We start from the raw sequence: 14,693 nt of genomic DNA, 5'->3' as shown, positions 1-14,693 counted from the left end.
ATACCAACTTTCACAAAAAAGCCTTTTACCATGATCCTTTTACGAAAATCATGTAAAAATGCCAATGGTGAAAATTTTGAATTTGACAATTGAAGTATGTCATTTTTATTTTTAACGTCAATCATAAAGAAAATCTGAAAATGTCTGTTTACAGTTTCGCGGGAAATGTTTTAAGAAGATGCTTCCGTTAAAAACAGTGCTAAAGTATAATTTTAACTTTATACCCGGAGAAAACACGTAAATGTAACATAATATGAGAACCCACAACATTGTAGTTAGTTCACTAAAAGACTTTAAAGTGATTTCACGACAACCATTAACTGATTGTGCTAATGTAAACATGTCCAATTGTAATGAAATATCTAAAGAAAAAGTGGTTGGAATGAAAACCAGGTTGAACAAAAACAAAGAAAACAAACCAGGGGCAAATGAAAAACCATCATCTGAAAATCAGTCACAGAAGCGAGTTATTAGAAACAAACTAAAAAATGTTAACACTGATGAAAGTACGACGGTTTGTATGCATGATTTTGGTAATAAAAATCGATCAAAGAAGACTGAGTTACTCAAATCTGGCAAAACTAAAAATTCAGTAAAGGATATTAACCAAATAGGTCATGACTTGGGTGTGGAGAAGGACAACATACTTAAACCAAAAGGAGAAATATCTGGTTCAAGTCAAAATAACCAAGAAAATGTTCCAACAATTAAAGAACAGTCTAATATTAAAAATAAAAAGAAAATACGGGTTAAAAATAGTACAAAATTCGCTGAAATTGAAGGTAAGCCTCTTAACAAAGATAAAACTGAATGTAAAAAGAATGTATTTGTTAATTTAAAAAATATTACACCGAACAGTACAAGTAAAGTGAATGAACATTTAGACAATACTCTAATAGGAGAAAATACTGAAATATCAAATATACAAAAGGAAGGTAAGATTTTAGTTGTTGATTTAATAAATATTACACCAAATCGAAAGAATAAAGAGGCAGATAAATCTCTGAGAAAAGATGACACAAACATATCAAGTAAAGAACAAGGGAAAAATAAGATTTTAGTTGTTCATTTAACAAAGGTTACACCAAATAATGTAAAGAAAAAGAATAAAGTGGCAGCTGGAGCAATTGACACAGAAATATCAAATAAATTACACATGGAAGTTAAAAATTCTGGACACAACATATCAGGTAAAAAGAAAACAGATCTGAGTAAGACTGCATCAAGTGACAAACCTTTGGTGCAGAATATCACTAGTAGAGAAAGTGTACCATTAGCGAAAAGACTAAGAAAAGGTATCAATAAACATTACATAGAAGAATCTTTTGAAGATTCTACTTTAACCAGTCGAATTGTTCAAAATGTATCAATTATCTCAAAACCTAAAGTACCTGTATATAAGCAACCTGTACCTGTTCTTAAAAAACCTGGGATCCCTATCGAGGATCCCTACGAATTTGACATAGTTGATACAGACCAAGACATGCCCAGAAAGAAGAAAAATTTGAATGATTCTGGAAAGTTTAATAAAACGATGCACAGCTTTTTGGAAAGAATTGAGAGAAAAGAGAAAAAAAGGGTAAAAAAGAAGCCAAAACCAGTAGCTTCTTACAATCAAAATATTCAGAATGTGTTGAAGAGAGTTATGAAAAAAGTGAATGAACAAAAAAGTCCTCCAACCATGCCAACTCCTCAGACAAATGATCCTAAAATGAAACCAGCTTCAATGAAAAAAGTCCAGATACTACAAGAGATTGTTATCTCCCCAAATAGTGTAGAAATGGATAAGTCGAAAACTGAAAGTGTTGTGCAAAAGACAGTTAATGATTCAACTATAAACTTTGTAAATATAAGTGATGATTTCGAAGATGGATTTAGAGGTTTTGATAATAGTATTTTACAAGAAAGAGAGTCTGACATAGAAGATGGCTTTAAAGGTTTTGATAGATCTGAAATTCATGTTTTACATGGTAACTCCCTTCAAGATGAATATTTTGCAGCTTTAAATAATTCCTCTATTTCATCATTATCAGAAAAAAGTATATTGAGAGAAGAAGCTTTTAGAAAAATGATGTTAAGTTCAACAATATCGCATACTTCCTTCAATAGTACAATAAACCAGCAAAAAGATACAGTGGGAGACAGAAATGTAACTTCTTTGGAGGCTAATCCAGTGGATAACACCAGGAACTTGCACAGAGAATTTGTAGATCACATTCCAGTGATTTCAGATGATACTTGCCATGATACTTATAATAATACTGATTTTGAGCACAGTTGGAGTGATGAGAGTGAAGAAGAAGATGACCCGTTCTTTGGTTTTCAAGAAGTTAGTGAAACTACTCCAGAAAAACCAGTGAGGTTGAGTAATAGGGTAAGTGATTATGTCTTTTTATGTTTCTTCATTTCCACCTTAGTGCATATACTTAGTTATTCTTAGTAGATTAGTAGATCAGTGATATAATTATTATTTGCAGAGGAAACAACAACCTTGGAGACTTCCAGGGATATTCAAGCGCAATCCGTACCTACTAAAGATAAAACAGAATGGTCTTCCTAGTAGTCAACAAGAAATGGTGATTGATTATGAATTTGCAAAGAGAATAGAGGCACTATCAGCTAACAAACGCCCAGAACCAGCTCCAAAGCCTCCAGTTCAAACCAGCATGCTAGATTTTATAGATAGTGCCAATGAACATTTGGAGAGACCTTCAGAGCCCAGTTTGTTTGATTATGAGGAGTTTAACATTGCCAAACCAAGAAGAGTATTAGGGGTGCTACAGGAACATCTAATTTCTACTCCTAAAAAGGATGTGGAGACTGTACTAGCATCCCCTGACCTTTCAGTTATTTCCAAGCCACAAAATATACCCATATCTACTCCTAAATGGGGCAAAGAACCAGTGATGGCTTCTCCTAATATGTCTATTATTGATAAAGAAAATAATCTAGAAAAAGTACATGTCAGACCTCTACAAAGAAGTTATAGAAGATTAATACTAGAGAAGAAGTTAGAAAACAAAAGTGATGAAGATGAATCTCCAAAAAATAAAAATGATCAAGGTTTAGATAATGCTTTACCTTCCATACTTGATAACAGCTATGAAGAAATTCCAGATGCTGATATTCATTTGTTTGAAGATGTGGAACAAGACAATGGTGTAAATTTCAGCATCGAACTGGTAAGGTTCTTTGTCTGTACACTCCAAATAAATGCATCATTAGTATTTTTGTTTTAGCCAACTATGAAATATCCAAAGAAAAAGAGAAACAAACAAGAATGTGATGGTGTTGATGCTGAGGAAGAGAAAATAGCTAAGAAAAAGAAGAAAAATATGATGACAAAATCTGAGGTATGTTGGTAATTTCTTCTGAATCTTTAGATCTTGATATTTGATTATATGTTTTATCTCAATTGCTTAATATTTCTATTTATTATTTAGACATATAGTTATATTGGTATTTATTGGATTTTTGGAACCTTATGCTCCAGTATAAGGTTTTTAAACATTCTACCTGTATGTCCAAGCTAAATTTTTGGAAAATCTTCCAATGTGTGTCTGATTTGTTAATACTTTAACTTATACTAGCTTATTTCTTTCCAATTATATTTATTCTTTGGATATACTGGCAATGCCTTAGTATATTCTGATTGTCCATTAAAGTACATATTGACTAGATTTAATTGGTGTTTATAATGCTTTTTAACAATCTGAGAACAATGCAGTATTTCTTACAATGTTTACTAGCTTTTTAGGGCTGTATTTATATAATACATAGGGCTACATATTTAGATTAGGGTGAAAATGTATGGGTGTTTCTTCCATTTTGTTTTTAGATTTATAACATTAAAATTTGTACAATGTTTTGAACAATGTATTTGATTTACACAAAGTTCATCAAAACGACTTTCTATATTTATGTTATACATGATTTTAGGAAGCTGAATTCAATGCATGGGCTGCCAAAATTAACGCTCGTTTTGCTGAGGAAGACAAACATGAATTAACTATAGAGTAGAACATCTATTGCCAGTGATTTAATGAACAAAGACAACCAAGTATTATACCAGTGCCATGGGGAACTTTTTGCCTATATTTTTTACAAATTATTTTACATTAATATTGCATGTTTAAAAATTTCAGCTCTTAGGTATTACAAATTTTACGTTATTGATCTGCCATATTGTCTAGTATGTTTACATTACTATATTTATATCAGGTTTTAAGAGAAAACTTTTACTGCTTTCTTATTTTTTCTTCATTTTCTCTCTATGTGTAAAATTGTTCAAAAATGTATTCTTTTACTTCTTTTTGACAGAAAAGAAAATATTGGTTTTTGTTTATAGACAATATCTCAAAATGTTTTGAAAATTATTATTATAGGCTTTATTATTAGGGTTTCTCTATAAAACCTCTTCGTTCAGGAAATAAATCTTAAAAAAGGACAAAACCTTGCAAATTTTTTGGAAAAGATCGATTTGCATGCTTCCAAATCTATATCGTAACCGGAGCTTTTTATTTTTTAAGGGCGAAAACTATAAACAGGCTTAAAAAGAGTGAAATTTAGTTCAGTTGTCTGATACTCTAACTACAACTGTTGATAATTTGCTAATTGCTCAAATTTGTAAAAAAAAACCTTAAGGAGGATAAAATTTGGATTGGATGATTTAGAAAATAATAGTTTGATATTCTTAATATAATTTCTGAATATTTCAACCCTTTAAAATTTATTTTTTAAGGGTGGAAACTACCCCTTATTCCGAACTCTACAAAAAAGTTTATAAACAGTAAATTTGGTTAAGATGAATTGAATAATGATTGTTTGGTGTATTAGGTATAAATTTTAAATATTTCAACCTTTTCTTAAGAGTGAAAAGTAGGTCCTCATTGCCAAAATGTATAAAAAATCTTAAATTATCATCAAATCAATACAACCCCTATCAAATTAACACAACCTTTTAATATATATATTTAAAATTATAATAATACAAATTTCACATATATTATAGTTGGAATACAAGTTGGGTTACAGAATAACCCCAGTCTGATGCACTGCGCCTTTCTTGCTGCTAACCTATAATAAAGTATAGCTCAGTTAATATTAGTATTAAAGAAATCTTTTTTATTTTTTCAAAATGTACATTTGTATTAATAACAGTTTTTTTATAAAACGTATAATTTTTGAGTTATTATCAGACAACTGATTAAAAACATTGATTTTTTCAAAAACGTTTTCGATGGCCAATAAATCGAAAACTATTAAATTTTTCAAAAAATTTATACAACATTCTTTGCTTGGAATTAATTTTTATACCAATTTTTGCGGTCAAAATATTATGAAAAATTTCCACCCCCTAGAAGGGATGGCAACTACCCCATGGTAAAAGAGGCTTTTTTTGGCATCATATAGATTTTGATCCTTGGACTACCCACCGAAATGAATCTTTTCTGAAAAAATTGTGAGGTGAAAACTTTCGTTTCCTGGACTATCTTTATTTCTAAGAGTTTGTGACTGATTCTTTTTTATTTACATCACTTTTGATCTAGGTACTTTATTTTGGAAAAACCAAAATGAGTTTCAGTGTATGTTTCAAACCATAATTGAAGACTGGCCATCGATAATGGACACTTTATAGGTCACTAAAATTTTTTTAATTCTTGTATTTGGCCCATTAACGATGTCCAGTCTTCAATGTAATGTAATATTATAGTGACGATACAATTCCTGACAATAAAGAAAAGTTTTTGGTTGAAAATGTATATGAAAGAAGATCCGAACGAATCTTTCAACGTTTCTTTACCGATGATATAAAACTGCATGCCCATTTCCTTTTTAGCGTATAATACACATTTTTCTTAAAAGACAAAATACTTTTACGAGGAGCAGTCAGAAAGTATGAACAAAAGATTTGTAAAAAATCGATATACTTTAGTGTAATTTTATAATGCATGTTATAAATTTTCCATATAATCGCAATTGAAGGCAATAATTGCATTGAGCAAAATGAGGTAAAGAATGATCAAAGGAATCTCAGATTAATTTATGCTGGTATGACATTTCCTTACGGACTGAGGCTCATGATGTGTTACATCCTCCTTCGTATTTAATGCCTATGCATGACAACAGATGCCAATTTGAAGAAAAATATCTCTGGGGATTCACATAGTCCTCGTGTTCATACTTTTTGGTCGCCCCTCGTATAAAATTTTTTTCTAGGTTAGTGTTTGTGATTTGATTTAAAATCTCTTTTATTCTTGTATGATATTTTATAATAGTTTTTTTAAAAATAAATATTTATCAACATTTTTATCGTTTTTTTTTATTTTATTACAAATGGACATACACAAAGGGTGTATGATTTGACAGAGCTGCTCACAAAAGATTTACGGGTGGAAAGGGTTCTAATTCGTTGACTTAAGAGTAAGGACGGATAAGTCAGTGAAAAGGATTCTGAAATATGTAGAAAACGACACAATTTCCAATTTTACGGGGGTAATAAGATAAATATTATTGATATTTGAACGAACTTTGAAAAGTAAAAGGAATATTTTAGCTAAGAATAAGCTTAAAAGTTGTTTACTTAATAATAAGTGTTATTCCGTGTCGCTTATGATAGCGTTAAAAAGCAGGACCATTCCATATTTTGCAACAGTCTGAAATCAGCAAAACACTAGTTTTCTCTTGATCAAGTGTGTTATGAGTTAACCTCTACACACTACTCTCTAATGTAAAGTGGGTTACATAAAGATCGCCAGCTTATAATGGCTTCCTGTGACGATAATGTGGTCAATAAAGTCTTGTGGTTTTAATTAATTAGCAGCATGTATTTATATCATTCATTAATTGATTAATGAACATCATAACAAAGTGAATGTTACTTTGACAGAGGATTAAAGCAGCCAGAACTTTAAAAGGCTTTAATAGTAACGGAAAAATTCACTTGAAAGTAAGCGCAATGGTCCAGCACTTAAAAATACGTGCTGATTGGGTACTGCAAACATTTTCATGCGGCTTAAGGTATCATCAAAAGGAAAATTTGATAATGCGAAAGTGAAGAATATTAGAATATCATACCACGCTTCTTCTGAAATCAATGATAAACTTTTCTCTGCATCAAATGTTACTTTGTCATAGGGCTAAAGCGACCAGAACTTAATAGTAAGGGATAATTCACTTAAAAGATCGGGCACTTAAAAATAAGTGCTGTTTCGGCACTACAAACATTTCCAATCGGCTTAGGGCATCACTAAAAGCAAAACTTGATAATGCGAGAGTGAAGAATAGTAGCTAATATCACACGCTTTGTCTGGAATCACCGATGCACTTTCTCTGTATCAAATATTTCTTTGTTAAAGGACTAAAACAGCCAGAACTTTAAAAAACCTTATTATTAAGGGAAAATTCACTTAAGAGTACGTGCAACGATCTAGCACTTAAGAATCAGTGCTGAGAAAGTATAATAAATATTCCCAGGCGGATGATGACAACATTTAAAAAAACTGTTGCAAATGATGTCAGAGGTAAGAATATCAGCTAAAATTAAACGGTTTTTCTAAAATTATCGAAATACGACTTGTCTCTAGCTCAAGTGAATGTTGCTTTGACAAACAGTCAACTATGAATACTCTAATAGTAGGAAAAGGTCACTTAAGAGTAAGCGCAGGGGTCAGACACTTAAAAATAAGTGCTGATTGGGTATAGCAAACATTTGGACACAGCTTATGACAATGTTAAAAGAAGAACTATTACAAATAATGTCAGAGTTGAGAATATCGGCTAAAATTAAACGGTTTTTCTGAAATCATTGAAATAAAACTTGTCTTTGGCTCGAGTGAATGTTACTTTGACAAACAGTCAACTATGCATACTCTAATAGTAGGAACAAGTCACTTAAGAGTAAGCGCAAAGGTTAGAGGTGAGAATATATCAGCTAAAATTAAACGGTTTTTCCGAAATCATCGAAATACGACTTATCTTTGGCTGAAGTGAATGCTACTTTAACAAACAGTCAACTATGCTTACTCTAATAGTAGGAAAAAGTCACTTAAGAGTAACCGCAAAGGTTAGGCACTTAAAAATAAGTGCTGATTGGGTATAGCAAACATTTTGAAACAGCTTGTGACAACATTTAAAGAAGAACTGTTGCAATTGATGTCAGAGGTGAGAATATCAGCTAAAATTAAATGGTTTTTCTGAAACCCTAACAGGAAGACTGGGTAAACGAGCGAAGGGTGGCATGGACAAAGACTATGATCATGGGAATGGAGTGCAAATATAAATGCACGAACTACTTCTTCAGGCAATTTCTTAAGGGACACGAATTCCAAAGGTGTAGTATGTATGTGAAAATAATTATGACCGTAATGGGAAAATGAGATTTAAGAAGTGTTGAAGATGAGATTTAAGAAGATAAAAAAAAGTCACTGTAACTTTTGAAAATAATGTAATTTAGTGAGGTACTTTCTTGCATTCTTATTGTCAATATTTACCAACAGTAAATCAATCTCTTCTTTTATTTGAAATGCCCTATAAGGCCCTATTGCTCAAAACATACACAAAAAATATAAACAGAAATTTCTTTATATTATAAGATTCAATTATTTATTAGATCTTTTCTTGTCATAACTTTTTCTAGTATTTTAACATAAAAAAATAATGTTTACCTACAATGAAAACTAGTAATACACAATGAAAACTTCGATTGAGTGCAATCTGTCATCCACTACCGATTGGCATCTTCCAATATCGCCAATTTCCGCTTGAAACACATTTGGTTTCTTTCCAAGGATATTTAGAAGGAAGGCTACACTTACGTCTGCGAAATTATTTTCAAACAAACAAATTTAGCAAAATTTCGAGAGATTTACTAGCACATCAAGTTTTTATGGATATGAATTAGTGTGTGGCGATATGCCAACAAAAAATATGTTTGATAAATCTGTCGTGGTAGATGAAAGACGTCTGTATTTATTTGTTTAGGTGATTTTTGTTGCTTTGAACTTGACCACGGTGAGCATTTCAATAAAAAAATTGTTATATTAAAGTAAAACATTATTCAATTAAAATATTTATTTACAAACGCTTTTACAATACAAAATAACAGTATCCAAAGTATATCAAAAAAACGTTTAATTGAGTATCACAGTTTGGACTTTTCAGGTACCAGATCGGATCCAAAATATAAGATTCTTGCGTTCACAGGCATACTATTTGATGATACACTCTTCTTGGAAGTGAGATCGATGAATCGTTGTCCTTTTTGTTTGGGATTCTGAAACAGAAAATATTAGTTATCTATCTTGTTAAATAATTTGACAACATTCTTTAACTAATCTAATTTTCTTGGTGTTGGTAATGTAAATAATACTGCTTTGACAGCTTGTTCGGCGTTTTTTATTATTGATGATGTATTCTTTTGCAAATTTAATTTGTTCTAATTATTCTTAAAATGGTTCATGATTAATAAAGTTTTGCTCTTGTGTTTATAAACTGTATTTATAATCCTCTGATTTAACGTAAAATAGGCTATGACAATCCGTTAAGGATATTTTAACTATTTACCATGATCTCACATTCTTACAATCCGGCCATTCCATGTCCGATTTTTCCCCTACACTCTACAATGCCCCTACAACAAAGCATCTGTCATCTGTCTAACAAGGTATGTAACTCTATAAAGACAAAGAATACGAAACTACAAAACTATTAAATACAGTTAGGCCACCCACAATATAACCTTCGGAAAAAAATTATAAAAGGTTTAAGATAAGGTTACTGTTTTTCTATTGCTACTAAATCTTAAATTGGGCCTTGGATCGCTTCAATTTTCTTCTCCAACATATGAAGTATGGTAATCTATAAGCTTTAATGTTCTCAGGTGTTGCAGTTTTCTGCTGCCACTGTTCTATTTTCCCTTTATCAGTATTTATTTTCCCATTTTTTCCATTGTCTTCGTTTTTTTTGCTCTGTATTTTATCATCTAGGGCTAGTTGGTAGTCTATCGTCATCCATCTTCACAACATGAGCATTCCATCAAAGTCTCTGAAGTCTAGCGAATTTCGATATAGATATTTAATCGAAATTCCAGTTGCATGATCATTGGATCGTTTGAGTAGCTTAAAAGTAATAAGCGTGGATAAATAGTTAGCAAGTTTTCATCTTAAGATACGTTTTTATTGGGGCGTCTGTTGCGATCCTCGTTGAGTGATCGTAGCTGAGCATTGATCGCTAAGCGATGATCACAAGCCGAGTGTTTTTACTGAAGCGATGACTTGATTAGTCCGTTGTCTAGTGAACAAGTAGATTTGTGCAGCGATGAACGTATGTAAAAGAGAATAATTATTGTTAAAATTCCTGCTAGCACAAGGAATAGAGGACGAAGAAATGTTAAGTGTTCCAAGATTAGAAAAACATGCAATATTTAAAAGAAGACAAAAAGAAGGATACTTCAAAATTTTGATAAACAACTATTTATTAGGAAATGATGTTAAGTTTCCACAGTTCTTCCGTTTGAATGAACTTCAGTTTGTTTTTTTGTTAAGTTTAGTAAAACAGGATATGAAAAAGTCGTCTACAAACTGTATTCCATATCTAGTGTTTCCAGAAAAGAATCTCTCTAATAAAAAAGTCTCAAAATCACATGCACAATCCACTATAGTCGCTCAGCGTTTGCGACTGTGTCTGCTCTCGGGCCGGTCATAGAATAATCGAACACACATAGAAGCGACACAACGGTCCAAAAGCGTGTACCATTTTTCTGGTTGTTTAACTGTCAAAAACACGTGCTTATTCTTTAATTCTGGTTGTTTTCGATAGTCCGTAGGCGTCTATGGTAAATACTCGACACAACAAGTGCATTTGACCATTTATATAATTTATTTATAGTTAAAAGGTTCTAGTTATAGTTTATAGTTATAGTTAAATATATAAGTTTATAGTTATAGTTTATAGTTAAAAGTTTAATTTATATTTAAAATGTCTGGATATATTTGTGCGATTCGCGGATGTTTATCTGTGACAGGAAAAGGAATAAGTTTATTTAGATTTCCTAAGAATAATAACAGGTAATTACTATTGCTTTGTAATTATTATTAGTTATTACATAATAGTATTGATTAGACTTTCGAACAGTAAGCCGACGCCGACGTGTCTGTCCGAGCTATAAAAAATAAACTTCGGTCTGCCAAGGGATAGTTCAAAATGAAAACATTAAATTTGGTGTCAGTGCTATTTCTTTTATTGAAAGACGCAAGTCTCCGAAGGCTCAGGTCAAAAAATCAACAGATGGTGGCCGGGTGTAAGCGCGCTCGAAGACAACAATACGAATATAGTATTTTTAGGAAATAAAAATATATAGAGGGTTTTATACACGAGAATATTTGATTTAAGAGCGTAGGCGCAAAATTTCGGGCAAATGTTTTTTAAATGTATTCATTTTTTTCGAATCCTGAAAAAACTAATAAGTATTTTTGAAAAATTTAAACGCAGAATGAAAGACCACATTATTATTGAGGGCCAAAAGTCCCCGAAAACTTCTATAATGTTTATTTTAATAAGTTACAGGGGTGAAAAAAAAAAAGAGAAAATTAAGTGTGATTTTTAATTTCAAATATCTCATTCAAAAAACTTTTTGTTTATTCTAAGGGACTTTCGGCCCTCGGTAATAATATAATCTTTCATTCTGTGTTTAAATTTTTCAAAAATATTTGTTAGTTTTTTCAGGATTCGAAAAAAAGATTGTATTTAAAAAGCATTGGCCCGAAATTTTGCGCCTACGCTCTTAAACGAAACAGAAAGAAATTACTAAAATGCTCAAACTAAAAATTGTTGGAAACATAATTAGACCGATAATTTTGAAAATCTTAAAATTACAACAGAACAAGACTTCAAAATTGCAAAAACATGGTTGCAAATAAAAAAACTTACATTAAATTATGAAAAAACTAAATAGGTACTCATCTACTTTTTGCTATATACAAAAGTTGTCTGCCAATTTTTAATTCGTTAAATATAAATAAAAAAGATCAAATATATGGATCGAAGTTCATAAAATATTTAGGAGTTTTAAATGGGAATTACAAATAAAAAATATTAAAACTTTATTTGTTGCATATCTCAATATTTAGTGACATTTTTGTGACTTAGTCGGGAGAAAACTGTAAATTTATTAAGATTAGATATTGACAAAAATTAAATATTTCATTACTTACAATATACTGAGAATATACTAATACTCTTATAGTTGTAAGTAATAAAGTATTATTTATAAATACAGAAAAAGTTCTTTGTTTAAAATATGTTCTGTTAAAAATTTGTAGTGCCAAAGTGTGGATAGAAGCTTGCAGACGAGAAGATTTGTTATTCAAAATGGATTCACTTTATAATAATTATAGGATTTGTGAACTGCATTTTGAAGATAATGTTATTGTAAAAGGAAATAGAAGAAAAACATTGGCGCATGACGCAGTAACTTCAATGATCTTTGTTATTTATATTTAACGAATTAAAAATTGGCAGACAACTTTTGTATATAGCAAAAAGTAGATGAGTACCTATTTAATTTTTTTCATAATTTAATGTAAGTTTGTTTATTTGCAACCATGTTTTTGCAATTTTGAAGTCTTGTTCTGTTGTAATTTTAAGATTTTTAGTAATTTCTCTGTTTCGCTTAAGAGCGTAGGCGCAAAATTTCGGTCCAATGCTTTTTAAATTCAATAATTTTTTTCGAATCCTGAGAAAACTAACAAATATTTTTGAAAAATTTAAACACAGAATGAAAGATTACATTATTACCGAGGGCCGAAAGTCCCTTAGAATAAACAAAAAGTTTTTTTGAATGAGATATTTGAAATTAAAAATCCCACTAAATTTTCTCTTTTTTTTTTTCACCCCTGTAACTTATTAAAATAAACATTATAGAAGTTTTCAGGGACTTTCGGCCCTCAGTAATAATGTAGTCTTTCATTCTGCGTTTAAATTTTTCAAAAATACTTATTAGTTTTTTCAGGATTCGAAAAAAATGAATGCATTTAAAAAACATTGGCCCGAAATTTTGCGCCTACGCTCTTAAGAATTTATATTGTGTGATATGCCCACTGACTATTAATTTTCTGGTTGTTAGCTGTCATTGGCGGCTTGGCCACGTAACTTCAAAGGACTGTCGCTTCTCTGTGTTCGATTGTTCTCTGACTCAATCAAAAGATATCGAATTTTTACCGTCGAGCTGATACAAATTTTATGGAGCATTGATTTAGCGCACGTAACTGACATTCAAAATCGCCGCTCGCTTCAAGCGTTGGTTCTAAGAGAACGGTTCGTGCTATACAAAAAGTATTAATAAACGTTTTTGTTCAAAATTATCTCAACTACATTTTTTATTTGAAACAGTTTTTTCTAAGACGTACAGATTCTTGGTAAATCTATTTTTTCCGTTTTTTTCCGACGACTGGAATATAGATTAGATTGTATTTTCAATAAAACACTTTACTAGCGCAAATAAAAATTTATCAAGGTGTATAAATTAGTTTCATGTGTTTCTTATGTACTACTTTCACATGAAAATAATGCTCTTCCATTTGCTGTACATCCAATGGCCCAACCTGTGAGGTCCTCGAGTACTAACATCAGGAGCATTCTAACATTTATTCAGCCACGTAAAAACAGTTGCCTATATCAAGGCTTCATTACCTACAGTAAGGATTATAATACTGTTAGGACTATTATATAATTTTAAACTTAAAAAGGGACCATTCCTGGGAGTTGGCTGTATACCATATAGTTAAAAAACTTGAACATCGAAGTAAAACACTTTTGTTGTAAGTGGTAAATTTAATATATACCACATAAGTTAATAAGTGGTACATTTTAATATACCACTTACAACAGAAGTGTGATATTTGAGTGTATTATATAATTATAGAGAAAACCGAATCCAGGCGAAGAAAAACGAAGAACTTACTAAACCAAAACCAGTTGCGAATGGAATCAGCTAGGAAAACGAACCCTCCTTTATTCAATACTGTCAAGGACGAAATTAATTGCAAACGTGTACAAATAAAGATTATTAAATGATAGAAACTGAAGATTACTGTTTATTGTATATTTTGTATATTGTATTTTTGTTTGAGTTATTTCCAGCCATTGATGTAGATCTTTCAGCAATGGTTTTTACCTTCGAACAATTGACGGTTTTCATTCAAAAACCATTGAATTATCTGGCCTGTCACAATATAAGTCTAAAAGTAGAAGGTAAAATCTGGAGTGAGGGGGCCTTAAAATCAATCAGACCAAAAATATATCCATGCAAGTAAAAACGCGTGTGCCTGATTCACCCAAAGAAAGCGTTTGACAGAGTAACACTCAAATATGTAATCCATTTTCTGTATAATAGAGAAATTCTGACCGCGCAAAAGATGGAGTTACAACTTTCCAGAGAGGTATTAATCAGCCAATGAACAAGCACAGTTGCTTATAAAGAGGCAGAAGAAGCAGTAAAAACGCAGAAAGACAGCTACAAAATCTAACAATAGGAGAACAGGTACATTTAGGGGGTAAAAAACTTTACATACTTAGGATCTTTAATTACGTCTAATAACAACGTTGCAGAGGAAGTGAAGAGGCGAATATTGATGCATTCGAATGTCATTTTATTCCAAACGAATTCCAAGCTCTGCTGTCAACACTTTTTGATC

General features: G+C 31.2%; 1 protein-coding gene across 1 annotated transcript; it reads left to right on the top strand.

Moving 5' to 3' along the window:
- The first annotated feature begins 104 nt into the window (after positions 1 to 104).
- LOC140449168 (uncharacterized) lies at positions 105 to 6,306 on the top strand. The gene is made up of 4 exons (XM_072542318.1): positions 105 to 2,374; positions 2,478 to 3,182; positions 3,240 to 3,353; positions 3,940 to 6,306. The coding sequence occupies exons 1-4, from the start codon at positions 254 to 256 to the stop codon at positions 4,018 to 4,020; spliced, it is 3,021 nt and encodes a 1,006-aa protein (XP_072398419.1). The 5' UTR covers positions 105 to 253; the 3' UTR covers positions 4,021 to 6,306.
- The last annotated feature ends 8,387 nt before the right edge of the window (positions 6,307 to 14,693 follow it).

The sequence above is a fragment of the Diabrotica undecimpunctata genome, chromosome 8 (assembly GCF_040954645.1).
Source record: "Diabrotica undecimpunctata isolate CICGRU chromosome 8, icDiaUnde3, whole genome shotgun sequence".
In the NCBI taxonomy this organism is placed as follows: Eukaryota; Metazoa; Arthropoda; class Insecta; order Coleoptera; family Chrysomelidae; genus Diabrotica; species Diabrotica undecimpunctata.
Note: the sequence above shows the minus strand (reverse complement) of the source record. Positions and strands in the feature narration are given on the sequence as shown.

Excerpts from the sequence above, each read along its gene's own strand:
- LOC140449168 (XM_072542318.1), top strand. The coding sequence starts at position 254 with ATGAGAACCCACAACATTGTAGTTAGTTCACTAAAAGACTTTAAAGTG. Across the intron at positions 2,375-2,477 it reads CAGTGAGGTTGAGTAATAGG|AGGAAACAACAACCTTGGAG; the intron begins GTAAGTGATTAT and ends TATTATTTGCAG. Across the intron at positions 3,183-3,239 it reads TAAATTTCAGCATCGAACTG|CCAACTATGAAATATCCAAA; the intron begins GTAAGGTTCTTT and ends TTTTTGTTTTAG.